The 20172-nt window shown below is 36.4% G+C and overlaps 1 protein-coding gene across 6 annotated transcripts in view; it reads left to right on the top strand.

The window, feature by feature from the left end:
* Nucleotides 1-20172, top strand: part of CSMD3 (CUB and Sushi multiple domains 3) — a 1239477-nt gene that overhangs the window by 763946 nt on the left and 455359 nt on the right. For all 6 annotated transcript variants that reach the window (XM_032246339.1, XM_032246357.1, XM_032246370.1 and 3 more), the window contains one exon: nt 18466-18604. In XM_032246339.1, coding sequence (XP_032102230.1) covers nt 18466-18604 — 139 coding nt within the window. The remainder of the gene's footprint in view (nt 1-18465; nt 18605-20172) is intronic.

Below are 20172 nucleotides of genomic sequence, written 5' to 3'. Positions count from 1 at the left end.
GATCAATTATAATAAATACACTTATGCTAAAACAGCCATTTAGTTAAAATATATGATTTCTGAAGGCATCATTTGCTAATTTTTTTGTCAGTTTTTATTTTTCCAATTTAATATAGTCAACAAAGTTCCGGTCATATATGTAATGTGTGTGTGTGTGTGTGTGTATGTGTGTGTGTGTGTGTGTGTGTGTGTGTGTGTGTGTGATATGTATAATGTTTGGAATTATTATTTTTTGTTTGTTTGTTTTTAACCAAGTCTCACTGTGTTGCCCAGGTTACAGTGCAATGGCACAATCTCAGCTCACTGCAACCTCCACCTCCCAGATTCATGTAATTCTTCTGCCTCAGCCGACCTAGAAGCTGGGATTACAGGTGCATGTCACCATGCCCGGCTAATTTTTTGTATTTTTAGTAAAGAGAGGGTTTCACCATGTTGGCAAGACTGGTCTCAAACTCCTGATCTCAAGTGATCTGCCTGCCTTGGCCTCCCAAAATGCTGGGATTAAAGGCATAAGCCACTCCACCTAGCCTATTTTTTGTATATATACACTCATGTAAAATCTCAAATTATGTTGGTAAGAGGGAAGGATGATCATAGTTAAAAATAAAACATGTCAATTATATAGTATATAAATTTAGAATCTACTGAAAGGAGGGGGCTTTGTTTAGATTTTCCTCATGGGGAATTAATATTCTAAATTTTAACTTCTCCTTCCACTATAGTACCTAATAATAAGTATCTATTTTATTGAAAACATATAAATGAACTTTTACTAATAGGTGAATTATAACTGTACAATACCCTTTAGTAGATTGCCATACAATAATTATTTTTAAAATAATTTCTCTTTCTTATTTTTCAAGTTTTTCTTTTTACCTGTGTCAAAACTAACTAGCTAAATTGAGAATATTTAATATGTAGCTTTCCAAAGTATAGCAGACTTAATTGAAGAATAAAGCATTACCTATATTGCTGACTTTCATTGGATTGAACAATTTCATATGTCTCATAATGAAGTAATACCAGACCATGTAACCATGTAATTATGTTTTCCTAGTGGCCCCTTCAATTAACGCTTTTCTTCTTTTTACTTCTAATTGCTTTCTCATTTGTTATACCAGGGGAACAGAACTAGATGACTTTAGTGTTCTTTTTCAAACTTCAAATGGGGTAGGTTCAGCAGGGGCCACTCTGTCAGTAATTATGACTATGATGTTATTTTAAAAACATAATGGAGTTACACAATAAAGGACTAAAGTAGGGAAAATGGATAGTAATACTTCATTTTTCCATTATTCTTTTTGCCGTAGCCCATTCATTCTTTTAACACATTTTTGATCAAGCCTTGAGGAACCAGTAAGGAAAATCTACTTCAGCATTTTTGTTTGCTTGTTTTGAGACAGAGTTTTGCTCTTGTAGCCCAGTCTGGAGTGCAGTGGTATGGTCTCTGCCCTGCCGCCCGGGGTTCAAGCGATTCTTGTGCCTCAGACTCCCGAGTATCTGGGACCATAGGCAGGAGCCACCATGCCCATCTTCTGTTTTTGTATTCTTAGTAGAGATGGGGTTTTGCCATGTTGGCCAGGCTGGGCTTGAACTTCTGACTTCAGGTGATTCACCCACCTTGGCTTTCCAAAGTGCTGGGATTACAAGGGTGAGCCACTGTGCCCAGCTGCCATACGTTAGCATTTGAAGGAATAGTAGGAAATGGGAGACAAGCATGTTTCAGGCAAAAGGAATAGAGCAAGTTCACTGTGACTGCAGTGGAAGAACAGAGTGAGTTGGATCTGATGAATGACTAGAGAAGTTCAGAGAATTAGGCCATTTGTAAATAATGCTAAGTAGCTCCAAAGTGGCTGATTGAGAGCCATTGCAGCTGGGATATGACATTATCTGAGCCTCTCCCTTCCCTGCACTGAAATTTGTTTTAAATCTCGGTGAACACATAGAGAGACCACCTCCAGGTAAGTTTTGAATTTTGTTGGATCCTCGTTTGCCTAACTTGGGTATTGTTTTCAGAGTTGCTTGGTGCCTAGCTGCATTGCAGAGGTAAAAATAATTATTAACATCAGTGAATAATGAATCACTACTTAATTAGATAGAGCAATTTCAGGCAGATTTTTCTACTATGTGTGAAAAATAATATTTAATTTTGAAAAAGAAGTAAGATAAAATATTCAGAACTCTAACCTGACAGAGGCCAATAAGCCCTTCACGCATCCCAAAGAGAACCTTTATGAAGTTTCTGATAGACAAGAACTATTTTTCTCTATGTGTGAGTGAAATGACACACAATTGGCTCACCTACCTGTTTGCGGGCCCAATAGCAAGGTGGAAACATCACTAAAGATGAGGTTGGAGCCAAGGAAGGCAGAACTGGAATGGGCCCTAAGCAATCTTAGGGAGGCCCTTGCCAGGTTACCAGCTCCATCCCAAACCACCCTCTGAGCCAGTTTCCACCTGACAAAGTAGGCTGCTGTCAACTCTGTAATTAACTCAGGTGGGTTTGATTTCTGAGCCTCTAATTAAGGTTTATTTTTATTTCCTTTAGTTTTGCTTAAATTCTACTTAGTTACTAACAATGAAAGCCTGCAACTAGCTGAGGAAATCTTTTTTTTATTTTTCCTAATTTAAAAACATAAAAAATAAAAAACTTCCCCATTCCCCCACCATTCCTGAAGGTTCCAGAGCCACTCCCACTTACACAGAGAATTATGGTTGGGAACCTACACCTCCTGTCTCCTTTGTTCTCTAGACAGCCCATACTTTTACAGAAAAAAAAAAAAATTATTTATTATAGTACATCTTTTGGGCACCATCACAACCTCCAACTTACGCTTAACATTTTAGCTCAAACTTTTAAATTATCGTCATATTAAACATTTCAAATAGAATAAATTTTTAAATGTACATGTTTGTATTTTCTGGTTAATAAAACTAAATTTCTACTTCTGTTCCCTTCAAAATCAAATTGCTAAAGTTATGTATGCATATGGATTGTTGTGTATTAAAATTAAAAGGTAGAACATTTTGTTTTAATCAGAACTTAGAGAACAATGGAAGTCAGTATAAAATGTTTTTGTCTGGAAACTCAGAGCTTCAATACACTTAAAGATTACCACCACACCCATGCCAACTCCTCTGTATCATAAGTGTCTAAAAGTTAAGGCATATTAGCAAATTAGTGATCCACCCATGTCAATAAATCCTCAAACTGAGGAATCAGTCAGTCCCTAAAACTTTAGGAAATCTTTGAGAATAAAGAAACTTTCATCTGCCGTAGTCCTTGAATAAGGATTGTCAGACCAAAAGAAAGAAATATCATGATGGGTTGCAGCTTTATGATCCCACATTTCAGATAACTTAAATACAATTGTTTAGCAGAATTTGGTTATATGTTTTATTCACTGACCTGAAGTTCAACACTGATGCATTACCTAAGGATAGATTGGGGCTTTCTGAAAATTTTAACTCACTTCTCCAGAATGAATTTATCCAATTCTCACCATAAAGAAGAAAGATTAGATGACTTTTATGGCCTTATGAGCTTTCAGTTCTGCAAGTGGCAAAAAAAAAAAAAAAAAATGTTACTGTAATCAGCATTGTAGTTATTTTACACTGAATTCTACAAACTGTCATCTTAACTCATTTTAATGGCAGCCAATGACTGCTTCGCCAACACTGCGATAGTAGCCTAAATGTAACTGGCTCTACCTAAGGCCAGTCTCTTCATGGCATCTTCTTCAAAGAAACATCCTAAAGCACTGAAGAACTGTGTAGATGATTGTTGTAGATCTTTAATGGGCTGACCCAGGGATTTTCATAATGTGTCACACAGAAAGCTTTCTAAAAATCCTCTTCCTGTCTCTTCACCAGTGTCCCACTCATAGCAGCTGCTTAAACTGCTGTTTTCACTTCACAACACAACTTCTCTCACATTCATTTATTTTACTGTTCTGTATAGTCCAGGCCCCTTTTGGATAGTGTGTGAGCCTCCTCACTAAGTTCAACCCTCTTGATGTACAGTTTTCTTGCAAGAAACTTCTTTCGTTGAATTCCTTCTTTTCATACCCTAAAACTACCTTTTTATTTATTGTAGTATTATCAGAATTTCAGGGGCCTCAGAGGACATTGTCAAGCAAACCTGTACCATAACCTTCAAAGTTCTTTCTACCATCCTAAGTTCAAGGAAATTGGGAAGTGGAACACAATATAATTGCATTTAGACTTTATTTCTCCACTTAAGCATGTGTGTTTGTGTCTCCTGAAATATGAATAATATAGTGTTTTTTTTTTTAGATGGAGTCTCACTTTGTTCCCCAGGCTAGAGTGCAGTGGCATAGTTTTGGCTCACTGCAACCTCTGCCTCCCAGGTTCTAACCATTCTCCTTGCGTCAGCTTCCCAAGTAGCTGGGATAACAGACACACACCATGCTCAGCTAATTTTTATGTTTTTAGTTGAGATGGGGTTTCACCACATTGGCCAGGCTGGTCACGAACTCCCAACCTCAGATGATCCACCCACCTCAGCCTCCCAAAGTTCTGGGATTACAGGCATGAGCCAGTGCGCCCAGCTAAGATAGTACTTTCTCTTAATTCTTTTTTACAAGGGAAACTTGGACAACTGAATTTCCTTTACTGTACCAGGCAATGCAAATTTGAACCATTTTTGACCTCCAAATCCCAGAATCCTGTAATCATCCAGTAAAATCCCACAGCACTTCTTGCCACTGGAATTTTTCCTGTGACCAGTATTGCTATACATAAAGCAAAATTTAAGGGTAATATTTGACTCATCAGAGGGATTTTCTTATTGTGATTTGGGAAACCCACTTGTGTCTGTCCCCATAAATCTGCCTATCTAAGGGACAACTCTAAGGGCTTGAGACTTTCAGTCTGCTGAAAGGTATTAGCCTTGTTTCTACCTCAAATGATCTGAGCATCATTACTTGGCTTTCTTTCTTAAATATAGCCATAATTAACTTATTTTTCTTAGCTCTGATTTGCTTTACCAGATTCTTGAGATCAGTTTGTAAAGGAGAGTGTCTGTGATTATTTGGTAAGTTAGCTATAAGTAAGTCTGCCATGATCTTGTTGCAGGTACTTTTGATTCTCCAATCTTTTAATACTCTTCCTTAGTGGATGTCTTGCTTTTAACTCTTTCTGTGAGTTTAACACAGAGCCAGAAAATGTCTTTCCAAAATTTTTACTCAACTCAACTTCATCTAGGTAGTTAATGTCTTCCAGGATGGTGAAGCCAACTGCCACTAGACAAGATGGTAGTTTTGGTGAATCTGGGTCTACAGATAGTACCTAATCACCAATGCCTCAGATCAGGAATCATAATCTCAAATTCTTACAGGAGCAAGGAAGTGACATAAATGAATTAGATGGGCTAAAGAAAGCAGGCTACCCTCCCAAGGGGCACGTATGTTTTCTTACTTTTTATAGAGACATAGTCACAGATAAATATTTCTCTGCTTAACAACAACATAAACAATAAAAAATTATGTTATTGACAACTGAGAGCAATGTTTCCATTAGCCTGTGCAATACCTCATGGACATTAGAAAAGAGCAGCAATCAATCTATTGTGCTAGGCCAAGTGAAACAGTTAAGAAACCATATGTTGGACAGCAACCTCTATTCCTTCTAAGGAAGCACAGCAGTGTCTCAAGAAATTGGATATCCCTTCTCCCCACTTAAAAATCATTTTGCAAAGTAGTTATTTCCTGAGGAAGTTTCTTGAGTTGCTCTATTTAGTTGCGAAGTTGTGTAACACTTCTTAAGTCCAATCCTCTAGCACCTAGAGTCTAGCTGGAACATCCTATCTTGAATTGTGCATTCTCCCCCAAATGATTATTTCAAACTCAAAGTACTCTCTGCAAAATCCTTTCATCTTTGCATTAATACTCTGCTCATGTCTTATCCTATTTTTACCATGACGTAGTACAATTTTGCTAATAATTTAGCTGCTAATGTGGCTCAATTGTCAAGCATAATTTAATTTCAAGCAGACTCAAGAACTAGACCAAAGTTATTTAAGAAGCATTGATAAATGAGATTTTTACTTTGATTTTTTTTTGTTAGGATGCAAGTGTTTTATACAATGAAGTAAACAGAAGGCTTCTCAAATGTCTTCCTAAGCCATCTCTTCCCTCTTCTCACCCACCATTCAAGGTAGCTTGTAAAAATCATCACCACCATCATCATTATCATTTATTTCCCTTTTTCTCTTTCCCCTTGCTTACACACACAGTCCTCTCATCACTAAGCTCTTCTCTTCCCTCCTATTTTGCTTTCTATGGCCCATGTCTTTGCTCACATGAGTTTCATCCCTCTGTCATATACATAATCTTCAAGTTAACACAAAATCTACTCCACTATGCTCTGCCCCCAAGAAAGATTCATTAATTCCATTCTGATCATTTTTCAGTTGAGATTCTATCTCCTTAGAAGCTCAGTGAATAAATTCTCCACCTTGTTATAATAAATTATATACTGATTTTGAAAACAAAAAGGAGAGAGACAGCAAGTTTTTGACATATATTTTCAGCTACTCTCTGAGTTATATTTCTACTTTATAATGACTGCTTCTCAATTTGCCAGTAATAAGCCAGCCAGTGAATCCCAAAAGAACTTGAAAGAGATATAAGGCCATGAGATGTAGTATAAAACAAGAAAGTTCTTTCTAAGTGTCAAGCAGTGAAGACTAAGCCATCTAGAATTTTCTGTTTTAGAAAGCAAGAGAGTTGGACATAATTAATTCTCCTATCTCTGTTGCAGCCACAGAAGGAAACAGTTTCTGAATATAAAGATTTATTATTCATTGGTGAATGCCATTAAAACAAAATGGTACTGAACTATACACATGCAGATTGAAAGTTGAAAGGATTTTATTGCAGGCCGAAAATGAGAGATGCATTAATATATTCATTATTTTGTTATAGAATCTGAAATTCATGCCATTTTTGTTTTAAAATCAAATTTTCCTCAATAATTTAAAGTTATACAATTATTTAACTGTGTATGGAAAAATAAGTTAGACAAGTCTAAAAATTACATATATTATGAAATGTTATTTTATTAAATATACTACTCAGGCTCATTTTAGTCTCCCTTACTCGTTTCTCCTCTCTGTGATCTGTTTAAGTGCATGTCCCAGAGCTACGTTTTGAATATTTTATTTTCTCTATTTCACTAATTTTATTGTTGATTTTTCAATCAGTCTCTAAGTGTAAACAATATCCACATGCTGCTATCTCTTGAATTTACATCTCTAGCCTGGTTTTTTGCCCTGAAATCTGGGCTTATATGTTCAATTTCCTACTCCAAATTCCCAGTTAGGTATTTAATAGGCATCTCAAACTTATCCTTTCCAAAACTGATCTATCTCCACCCATCAGTCTAAACCTGCTACTGTCATATACTTTCTCCATTATTAATAGCAACTCCATTATTCAGGCCAAAACTCTTCTATCTTTATCTAATCTTTCCTGACTCCTTTCTTTCTGTCATAACCATAGACAATGCATCAGGAAAACTGGTTAGCTCATCCTTTGGAATAATTCAAAACTCAAGCACTTCTTACTACCTCCACTGCTGACATCTTGGTACCAGCAACCTTTGTCTCTGGCTTTAATTACTCCATAGCCCCCTAATTGCTCTCACTGCTTCTGTCCCTGAATTTATTCAGTTCTATTCTCAACACAGCAGCCAAAGTGACATTCTTCTCTAAAGCAACTTGGTCCCTCTGGTATTTTCTGAGCAGTACCTTGTCTTTTCCTTCCAGATCCCATGCAGATACTGAAATTTGTGGTTCAAATGATAAATGGCTTGTTGTTCAGTCCACCTGTCCCACCCATTAGTTTCTTCATAATTATTTCTCCTCTGTGTCTCAGAAGGCTCTGATGCAAACATGCTATTTTCTTCTCTTGTCCTTTTTACCTGATTCTGTCTCACATGCCCTCTACACTGTAGCCAGCAGTGCCTCCTTTGATCTAAATCAATCTCCCTGATAAAAATGGAGATGAATATTGGCCTTCTGGATTATATGATCATACTCTTGAATATGGTTAGATATAATGCATTCATGGGGGATGCTTTATAAATAAAAAAGATTACCTTTAGTGAAATACATTAGAAGAATCTGATGAATGCTAATGCCTCAAAGCTGATAATTTAACTAAGATGCTGGGTTAACAGGGGCAAAGTTGCCTCTTTCTGTGGACACTCGAAATAATATTGAACATTGTTATCTTTGCAACTCTCCCCTCAAGGAAAACAATAGGAATAAATGTGTAACTAACAAAGTGGAATACTAAATTGTCCTGTTGCTTTAGCATTGGCAACTTAGATGTCTGGTTAAGGAGAAAAAATTACCTATATTCCTCTTCATGAAAAATTGAGGACAAGACACCTATTCCAGAGCTTAAGTGAGTCTAGCTGTCTCTTATCTCAGTCATAACCTCAGCCATCCCACTTCCAATGTGTTAAGAAACAAAGACATAAAGATCTGTATGTCTTTATCTATCCAATCTATCTATTTATCTATCTGTCTGTACCATTCGATAACTGTTTGAATCATAAGTTGTTTGGTTTTTCATTCATCTTAGAGGAAGGAAAATGCTAGTCTCCTTATTTTCAAGCCAAACTGAGGGAAAGGGCTGCAAGAGAATTCCTCATCAAGAATGGAGACGTCTGTGTGAAAGAGAATTTCCAAGTGGATATTTGCTTATACAATAGACTTGCTGATCTACCTTCTGTGCCTATTGAACAAGAGGAAAGAAACTGATGGAAAGCTGGCAGGTTGGAGAGAGGGAGAGCTGTTTACTTCAAATAGTTGGCTAGTCAATGATGTAGGTTTCCTATGCATCAAATGAATACCAAAGAAATTACTTAGGCTTGGCCATTAGGAGAAGAAAATCCATCAGAGTCATAGAGTGTTGCCAGAGATGGGAGCAGACAGTCAGCTACAAAAGATTGAGCTTATCTTTTATCAGGGAATTGTGCAGTGAGAAGCTATTCTCTCCACTCTTGGCCTTTGCAAACAACTCATTTATTCTCATGGGAGAATCAACATTTTCCATACCTGACAACAGGAAGACACCAGTGAACACACAAGGGTTTGCAGGGAAAGCAGCAACTTCCAGGAAAGAACTGTGACAGCATAATCTACCTCATCCCAGCCTTAACTCACCACAGGAAACAGAATCTAAAGGAAAAAGGAAGAGGTCAATACATAAAAGAGGTGATAATAGCTCCTCTACTCCAAGTCCTGAAGTAGGTAGAGGAATAAAGCAGAAAGTGCTGGTATTGCTTTAGCGTGCTCCTCCCTATCCTTCAAGTCTCTCAGGCCACTACTCAGAAGGATCTTGGGTGAATGAATGGAGAGAATAAGACAAGAGTTTTAAATTGAACTGGACCAAGTTTTTAAATACTGGAAGTGATAAAAAAAAACTAGAGGCTCTGCTAACATGCTCTTTGAGGAGAGAAAGAGATTTGGCAGTATGTGTTTTAAGGCAGTAATTAGAAAAAAGAGTCTTTTCTGCTTTTGCTTCACCAACTTTAGAATGTTCTATAAAATGCTTACTCAAGCAAGAACTCCCTTGCCCTTAGCAGAGAACTCCCTGCGTAACTGTGGCTTATGATCCTTCCTACTCCCTAATGAGATATCTAAGAGAATTCTTTGAGTGAATAGGATGGTACTAAAGTCCCAGGAGAACTGTTCAAAGACAAGGCTGGACTTGCATGCCTGATGAACTTTCCCTTTGAGGATAAGAGTTTTTCTCTTGAATCTCAATTAGCCTTAGAGGAAAGGAAGCCATTCTCATTCACAGACATTACATTCTTTTTAGAGAGAGTTCTTTTGAGGAAGTAATTAGAGTAACAATTTGACACATAGATCAGAATTGATTTGTGGTTCTTATAAACAGACATATATTCACACATTTATATCTAAAAATAAATGCATCTTTTAGTTAAGTATTTAGGTGGTATTAAATTCCAGGTCTCCTGGAGGACTACTATAGCAGAATCTAATTTAATAGCCATCTGCAGGATTTTGCTTCTAATCTTTGTGGAGCTGGATATGGGGAGTGATAGAAATGGTTCTAGAAATGATTCTATTTTGGCTCCTTAATTACCAACTTTCTGTATGTCTCTTCTTACCCTAGCTACATACCTGACTTGTTCCCTGTGATTTTTTTTTTTTTTGAACCATCAGGAAGTGTGCTGAAATTGGAGAGAGCTGGTGATTACTTACCACACCTATAACCATAAAGCAAGTTTTTTTCTTTTTTTAAAAAAGGAACAAAATGGAACAGTCATTGTCTGATTGTCCCTGAGTTGGCATCTGGATTTTATCAGGCACAACTCCACAGAAGGGGCTGTATCAGACCAAATGCTACAATGTTCACCTCTTTAATTCACCTATGGCAAAATCCCTGTGATCAAAACCTAGCTCAGCTCATGGTCCTCAACTTCCTTCTGAGCACCTAAGTACCACTTCTCAGATGGAAGAGCATCTCCTGCTGTGGAGTATCAGCACTCCTTAGCATTTTTTTTCAAGAGAATTTTATCTGAATGCAGTCTCAAGCACTTCTGATTCTTTCATCCATGTCTTAAAACACAATGGGGGGATGGAAGCAGCAAACCACACTGCCATGTATGTACCTATGCAACAATCTTGCATGTTCTGCACATGTACCCCAGAACCTAAAGTTCACTTATATATAATATATATTTTATATATATATAGATAGATAGATAGATAGATATAGATATAGATATATCACACACAATGGGGTCTTTGAATGTGTCCTTTCTTCTTAAAGTAACACAAAATTGAGCCAGCACTCCAACTCACATTATTTGTAACAGACTTTCTTCAAGCCTTGGAAAAATAAAACTAGATAAATCAACTATGTCGACTTTATATATCCTTTATGTTTATTTGATCGCTACAAAAAGGAGAATTAAAGGTAACAACTTGTACTTCACTAAAATATCCAAATAACTTCCTCATCCCGGAAAACTGAGAGATTAACCAAGAGATCTTGGGGCCACAGACCACCTACGTCCCTTAAATTTTTGTGTGGTCCACATACTTAACCAATAAAAGAACTGTGGGATCACGTGAGGGTCTTGTTAACCATACAGATTTTCTGGTCCCATCTTACAACAGTTAGAAGCAAACTGACACAGGAGCAGAAAATCAAACACCCCATGTTCTCACTCATAGGCGGGTGTTGAACAATGAGAACACATGGACACAGGGAGGGGAGCACTACACGCTGGCTTCTGTTGGGGGGGAAATAGGGGAGAGACAGTGGGGGGAGGGGAGTTGGGGAGAGATAGCATGGGGAGAAGTGCTAGATGTGGGTGATGGGGAGGAAGGCAGCAGATCACACTGCCATGTGTGTGCCTATGCAACAATCTTGCATGTTCTTCACATGTACCCCAAAACCTAAAATGCAATAAAATAAAAAAATTTAAAAAAAGAAGTATAATACAGAAATCTGCATTTTAACAAGCTCAGCAGGTGCTCACTAAAGTTTGAAAGTCTTTGAAAGCAATAATCACTGCATATAACTAAAAGGCCCCCATGAACTGCCCCTTCTTAGGCCTGCAGTAACATTAAGTTGCAGCAACAAAGAACCACTTGACTTTTGCCCACACAGATTAGTGTTTTTTGCTTCCTGCCTCTGCCTATTCTGTGCCCTTTCTGTTAAGCCTATCTATCTTGCTTGTATTCATTTTTTTAAATCTAAACTCTTCTTTGGCTACATCTCCTTCCCAGGACTCTTTCCTAATGCCGCTGGGATAGTACCTGTCCCTGCCCTATATTTCAAGGCCACTTACCCAGCTCAAGCATGTACTTATCATGTTTTATGTTAACTGTATGAATCTTCCTTGTAGAAAATGTGTATCTCTTAAAGGAAGATATGTCATATAGAATTGTTTTTCAATTTCAGTAGCTATCACTGTATCTTAGGCATAGTAGCAGAAACTAAATGTGCATTTGATTAATAAAAAATGAATAATAAATACTATTGGAGTGGAACTTAAAATGGAAAGTTTAGAGCCTCAAAATTATACTAAAAACCTTTGGACTAAATATTCTACCCCCTGACCTTCCATCTATTTCTGTCTTCACTAAACCTATGGTAAAGAGAGTATAAAATGCTTAAATAAACTTTTTTTTTGGAAAAATAATTTAATAAATCTATTGTGGAAGTAATTATTAACTAGGAATTTGAGTCTCAGCTCTGCCACTACCTATTCCATGTTTCTGATCAAGTTATGATCATAAGTCAAAACTCCATCAAAATGTAGCAGGAGAGGCCGTGGGAAATGGATCTCTCGGACACCGGATACAGGAGGAAGGAATTTGTATTACAGCTGGGAGCTTTGTTGGCATGTGTGCCTAATAGCAAAACTCGCCCAACAAAGGGAGGTTCAGCCTTTATATAGGCTTATACTCTAGATGCTACACGTGGAAGAATCTTAAATTCATAGTTTCAGGAATTACATATGAAAGGGTTTCAGTTCACAGTTTCAGGAATTACATATGAAAGGGTTTCAGTTCACAGTTTCAGGAATTACATATGAAAAGGGTTTCAGTTCACAGTTTCAGGAATTACATATGAAAGGGTTTCGGTTTACAGTTTTAGGACTCACATGTGAAAAGGTTTCTGGTTTGATCTTGTTTTAAGTAAAAATAGTGCCTTCTACATAGTTCCTTCTGGAGACTTTCCCCAGGGCCTAGCTTGTTGTTTTCAGGAAGGAGATTCAGGAGGCGCCAGCTGGCCTGCTCTCTCTTCTATTGAGATGCACAGTGGATGACAGAGGGGGAGGGAATTCCAAATGCCTGGGTCTCCCTCCTCAGTAAGTTGAGAAGCATCTATATGTCAAAGAATAATTTCTCCATCAGAGTTAAACGGGCAAGCAAGACTATTTGAAACTATTACAAAGGAGAAGAAAGATGGAACTCAACGCTTTTGAAAGAGAGGGAGGGTTTTTAAGTACTGGGTGAGCTAGTGGAAAAGCACTGGAACATGCTAGGGAGTAGGTTGGCCCAAGTGATTAGATCATTTATGTTTGATAATTGGAGCTTACTGAAGTTAGGTTCCTACTCTTCCACAGAGACTGGAAGATAAGTGTTCTTCAAAGGGATGGCTCCCAGGTCATTGAAAAAGACATTCCTGGGTTGTAAAACTAGTAAAAGGCTGGGAGAAAATTTACATTTCAAAAGTACAGAGGAAATAAAAAATACAAGTTTTCTAAAGTAAAGGGTCTAGGAAAGGGAGGTAGGAAAGGGAACAGTCTTGAGTCAAGAAGAAGCCTGCCTAAATTTAGTTAAACTAAAGGTTGTCTCCGACAAGTAAGATATAAACTATTCTATTTTTCCACTAAAACCTAAGAATTTATTACTTTTACTTGCTACAGTTATCCCAATTCACACAGGTGAGAGGAAGACCCAAACAAATAATTCATCCCAGCCCTTTTCTCAGTGTAGTTGAGGAACTGTATTATACAAGCTTCTCTTCCTGGGTCCGCAAGGGGCGTGGTTTCAAAGGCAGGAATTACCCGGCACCAGGGCTCCATCTGGGAACCAGAGGGTTTCAAATGTAAAGTTCCTTGTCTGGCTTTCCTGCAAGCAGGCTATGCAGAGAAAGCCAGGTGAGACTCCTTTGGCCCAGAAAACCTGTCGAAAACTCTGGGATGAGGTGGCTCTGTAACTCAAGAGTTGTGGACCAACAGCCAATCCAGTATCAGAGTCAAAGATCAATCACTCCAGAGGAAGTTTGAAAGAACTCCTCGGATAGAATGACAACATGAATAGGGAGGGAATAACTCAAGGGTTAAAACTCCGGCTGTTCCTACCTATACGGATTCCTTCTCTGGAGCCTCTCCCACAACAGCGAGGGAGCTGTCTTTCTCTCTCTCTGTCTAATAAATTGTTTTTCCCTTAAACTCTTTGGGTCTACAATATTTATTTGAGTAGCAAACTAACTGCACCTCTGGGACCCCTTTCCCCATTCTTCCGGGTTAGCAAGGCCAAGAACCTCTGATCTCTGGGAGTTGGATAAGCTACCCTGGTTACATAGTGATATACTCACTGTTGGACAACATGTACTTAATTTTATTAAATTAAAACTTTTTTCAAAGGGTTGAATATTCAATCATCTTTCATTTTTCCCTCTAAATATTCACCTTTACCTTCAACCTACCTGGAAACCTGAACATCAACCTATGTTGAAAATCATTCCTAAGATAGCCAAGAGCTCCAGATTATTTTCTCGTTTCTTGTGATATTTCACAGACCCTTCTATTTTAGCACTGAATCTCGTTAACTTTCCACATGTAACTCCTCCCTGCTCTGTATTTCCCATTTTGGTAAATGGAATCACCATCTACCCTATTGTACATGCCAAGGCCCCAAGGACCAGTTTAGACTCCCCCTGACTCACTCGTTGCATGTCAATAAATGCTTTTAATTCTCCTTCCTAAATACCTTGCATATTCTGCCTTTCCTTGTTACAGCCTTATTTCAGACTCTGATAACACCTTTCCTAGATAGTTGTAACAATCTCTTGATATCATTAAATCCAGGTATACTTAAATGAAAATCTTATCCTTTGCCTATATATGTATATATATATATATATCCTTTGTCAACAATTTTTCAACTGCCATAATTCACTTTCCACACTATAACCAAGTCCTTTTCTAATTTCCTCTTATCACTTCTTTATTCCCCCAAAAAGGTATTGGCATTACTTTATGCTAACTAAATGTTCTAAGCATTTGCACATGATGTTGCTCTCATTTATGATATCTTCCTTCAGTTTTTCTATTGGTGACCTCTGACTCATTCTTGAATTCATTTCGCTTGTCTCTTCTGTGAAACATTTATTCACTTCCTTTTCCAGGCCCCTTGTACTGTGGACATGCCTTTGTTATAGAACTTATCACATTTTTGCCTTTTGTTAATGTTTCTGTCCTTTGCACCATGGGCACTATGAGGAAATGAAAAAGACTATCTTAATGTCATTTGGAAAGAATTTTCTAGAGTCAAATTGCCTTTATTTAAATCCTTGATAGCTCACATGCAAATTATTTTAAATTGTTACATAGCAGTTTTCTTATCTATAATAGTGTACTTATCTGGCTAGATTATCTTCAGCATTATATAAAATAATATAAGGGACTTGTTAGCACAGTGCCTGACACATAGAAAACATTCCATGAATGTTCATTAGTAGAAGTGGTACAAATGCCACACAGGCATACGCCTGCCACACAATGGTGTGTTGAAGAACTGAAATACAAATGAATAAAAATGAATGAATGAATGAATGAATGGACTTTGAAATGCTTCTTTATGGCCTAGGTCCCCTTTTTACTTTCTGTATGTTCCAAATTTTCCTTGTTCAGCCAGGAGTAGTTACTGTTTTTTAGAGAAATCCTTTTTAAAGTGTAATATCGTCTCATCTGGAGATACACAAGCTTAGTTTTGGTTAAAAAAAAAGTATAAGAATTTCTTAAATTTCAATAGGTACATAGTTAACTATAGGCAATATATGGATATGGCAAAATTGTTAAGTTTGGGTAACTAACTTTTTGTTTTTTTAGTTGTATTTAAGTCATATTGCAGTTAGATTTCTTTACAAATAAAATATTTGTAATTAATAATATTTTTAGGTTGTTGTTCTAAAACTCTGGGCAGATTTTTTTTTTCTACAGCTGTTTTTTGTTTCGTTTTGTTTCTCTCGATTTAGTCTTTCCTTTCTTCTGCATTTTATGTACTCCATGCTCTTCCACTGATGCCACACCATGGCTTCTTCATACTGACATTTTCCTCATGTGCCTGATAGTCCCTTTAATCATGAGGCTTTTGCTGACCAGCCCATGTGAGCATGTGTCTCTCTTCCTGGGTGTAGACGTTCTAGAGAGTCTGTTCCTATACTTTTGGAAGAATAATTTTGGGAAATTCCAAAGCTTTAAGTGAGAAAGAAGCTACTTCAAAAAATGTCACAAGTAGGAGACTGGCTCTCTCTAAAATTTGGTTTACTCATCTCAAAATGAGGTGCTTACACTAAATGACCTAATCAGTACTTACTGGAACTACAATGCAATCATTGTGGTTTCAGTTGTGTGTGGAAGGTAAGTAGTAAGTAGGAGACTTATGACATTTTCTGAAGTAAATGTGAGGGATTTACTAGCAGGATCACTAGCAGGGTCACTATTCCGTAGAGCCGTTTTAGGAAATAAACAGCAATAACATCTTTAGGCTACTTCTTCACTTTAAAGCCCTCTCCTAACTCTGCCTCCCTCACATTTTGGACTGAGTGGCAAGTCAGAATGCTTCTAGGTACTTTATTTTTCTAACCTTTATGGCACATTACTCAATTGTTAATTTTATGACTAATTATCTCTTCTAATGATGATTAGGTTGAATGAATGAATGCTTTTCTGGAACAATATTAGTTGCTGACATAATAAAGATTTCTGTCAGAAATACTCCATATTTCGAGGACTTTCACTAAAATACTTAGCTCAGTCTTGTAAAATATGATAATTTAAGTGACTATTATGCACATAATTTCATTTTTGAAATGCTTAACCCTACAGGAAACCTAATTATGAGTCATCATAACTAGGAAGAGTAAATAATCCTTATGAAAATGTCTTTCTTTAAAAGCTTTTTAGGAAACAAAATTAAATTCTACTAAGGAAGAAAACTTAGTTTTTATGAAAGTTCTCTGTCATACAAATAACAACTTTTAGCAATTTCATATAGAAAATATTTTACTCAAATGGGAATTTCACAGTAATGTTTAATTCTTAGGTCAATTTATAAATATTTACTATTTCATTTGTGTTCCATCAAGTTATTTAAAGAATAAAAAGGAGTAAAGTAGTGTCTACAGCAATTGTTTTTAGAAATTCTGTAAGCCAAAACAGAAAGAAACAATCTAGGAAAAATATAAGCAGATGGGTAAGAGTTTAAATGGGAAGATGTAAAGAAAATAATGTAGTAAGTCACCAGGAATAATGATATGTTAAAAAGTTGATCTAGTATACATTTAGTCTTTTTTTCTATCCTCATAATTTTTAATATCTCAAATACTCTTTGCTTTATTTTTTTTCCTGTGTATACTTCCTGAAAGTGGAGCAGGGTAATGTAGCTGGGCTGCAGAGTGAAGTGGGGGAGTTCAAAGTTAAGGCTGGAGAATAAAGAACAGCTAGAACCTACACAGCCTTATCAGGCAACACAGAAAGTTTTCACTGAAGGGCATGGTATGTTTTCTGAACTAAAAAGAAAAAAAAAAAAAAATCACTGCATCTATAGCATGGAGAATAGTGTAAATGCAGAGACCAGTTCAGAGGTTGTATCTATACTTTAGGGATGAGATTATGGTAATTTAAGAAGAATGCCATAGAGCTAGAGAAACAAGAGCGAGCTTGAGGATGGGTTGGATATAGGAGTAAATGGTAAAAACAATATTAGTATGAAAACTGAATACTTCTAGCTTGCTAGTTTATGTAACTGGACAGATGGTGGTTTCGTTTACCAATACAGGAAATAATGGAAGAGGGTCAGTGCTAAGGCTTTGTTTTGCAAAAGTTGGCTTGAAATTGATTTTAAGACTTTTCAGCCTAGTGAACTTTGGCAAGCTGCTCTCTCCAAAATTTGGTTTACTCAGCTCCAAAATGAAGTGCTTTCACTAAATGACCCAATCAGTACTTACTGGAACTACAATGCTATCGTTGTGGTTTCAATTCTGTGTGAGTTTAGGGAAAAGCAGAGAATAGAATATTTGAAATGATAAACAGAATATTTAAATTTGATGCTAAAAAAAAGAGATCAAAATGCAAATCTCAGAAACGAGATAGATGTTTAGGACATGGTATGATAAAACTATAATTTGGAGGACATTATTCTGACAGCTGGACTAAAGCAAGAAAGAAATTAGCAGATAAGAAATAAGGTAAAAAGCTGAATCACTGAAAGTCTGAATTATAGTAGTGACTCTGGAAAATGGAAGCTCAAACTCTTTAGACAGTGTGTGAGGGGAATCGGTAAAATTTAGTAACATATGTAAGAAAATAAAAGAGAAAGAAACCAAAACTAACAACTTGGGTTTTCTTTCAAGCTTTGAAGACAAAGATGACGATGGAGACACAAGAATATATGTAAGGGGTATTATTCAGAGACTTAAGGATGAGCAGTTTATTACCTGTCATGCTAAGTGTTGCTATTTCATATTTTGAAATGTAAATTACCCTTTTAGAAAAATAATCATTTAACAGAAATAATTGACTAGATGTATCATTATAGTATTAGCTATTTAATAAGGATATGCAGAGATTTGCCTTAAAAAAGTTAGCATTAAGAACAATATCTGCAATTTATTCTGAATGTTTTATTCTTACTTGTTCTCTGATTTAATTTTTCAGCCCCATGTGGTGGCCATTTTTCAGCTCCCAGTGGAGTGATTCTCTCACCAGGATGGCCAGGATACTACAAAGACTCTTTGAATTGTGAGTGGGTGATCGAAGCTGAACCTGGACACTCTATCAAAATTACATTTGAAAGGTCTCACAAATATTTTTTCTACTTTTAAAGAAAATATTATCTAAAAAAATAGTTAGCATTCTTGTTTGCATTTACCAAATCAATATATAATTTTATTGTAGTAGTCAAGTGTTGTGCTGTGAAAGCTTCCGTTTGTCCCCTTTTAACCTTTCAGCCTGTTTTCAAGTGAATTTTTTACTTATTTAATGCTGTATCAGTACTATTAAAATATGCAAGATCGACCTTTTTGCTTTATGTACATGCATACTACTAAGATATGAACATGTGACCTTTAACTTAATGAGTTTAGTTGTCCTATATGTTGAAGGGTCTGTGAATTCTGCTCTGCTAGGTTGTAAGAGGCAAAGTTGCTATAAACACATTCAAATCAACACCGTGGTGCACTCTTAAGACATTTACCCACACTTGTAGGTGTTTACACCTATAAGTCCTTCTGAAAATGACTGTCACGTAGTATGTGGTAATGGTTGAACAGCTGACCTTTTATTTCCCCTAGAAAAATTAGTATTATTGACCAAATAATCTATATTGTAAAAGGCTATAATATTGAATATTTTAAAATTTGAAAGAATGAAACTTCTGGTGTATTATTAAATCACAATTTACAAATCAAAATATATTTATCTATATAATCTCTCAATTATATCACTGACTTCTCTCATCTCCCAACCCCTTTCTTAAAAAACAAACAAATGAACAAAACCTTCTTTAATCATTAGAGCCACATGAAAAACATGTAAGTACAGCAGAATATATTTATTAATGACAGAAGATTGAATTTTACACACTTAACCTGATTCTTTCCCAACTCAAAAGTCTATTGAATTTTTCTGTCCACACTAGTGTTAACATTTACATGGAAGAAAACAGATTCCATTTTGAAAAGATGTAAAGCATTAAAGATGAACCCATTTCACATGGGTTCATTCTACTGTTGAAAGAAAAACCTTAGACAACTTAAATTTAACCACTTATTTGAGCAAAGAACAATTCATGAATCAGGTAGCACCTTAAATCAGTATGTATGAAGAGCTTCACATGGCAAGTGTGCAGAAAGTATTTATAGACAGAAAAAGGAAGTGATATACAGAAACAGCTTGATTGGTTACAGCTTGACATTTGCTTTATATCGATATGATCTGATCAGATGGTGGCCTGTTATTGACTGAAGCTTGGCTTCTGTAATTGGATAAAACTCAGCTATTTATTATAAAATTATACTCTTAGTTAAGTTGCCATTTCTTATGCAGGAATTCAAAGTATGCAGGAGGTTTTAAGCTAAATTTAACACTATCTTATTATAGTCTACATGGTTTACTAGGACTACATTAGTTTTCTATATTAGGGCTGCCATAACCAAGTGTCACAGACTGTATGACAAAAACAACAGAAACTAATTTTCTCACAGTTCTGGAGGCTAGAAGTTCAAGATCAAGGTGTCCACAGGAAAGTTTATTCTGGTTTCTCTTTTTGCCTTGTAGATAACGGTCTTCTCCATTTATCATCACATGATTTTCTCTGTGTGTGTGTGTGTGTGTGTGTGTGTGTGTGTGTGTGTGTGTGTGTGT

The sequence above is a fragment of the Sapajus apella genome, unplaced genomic scaffold (genome assembly GCF_009761245.1).
Source record: "Sapajus apella isolate SASKATOON/1434 unplaced genomic scaffold, GSC_monkey_1.0 scaffold3, whole genome shotgun sequence".
In the NCBI taxonomy this organism is placed as follows: Eukaryota; Metazoa; Chordata; class Mammalia; order Primates; family Cebidae; genus Sapajus; species Sapajus apella.
The sequence above is the reverse complement of the archived record's forward strand: the minus strand, read 5'-3'. Positions and strand labels throughout refer to the sequence as shown.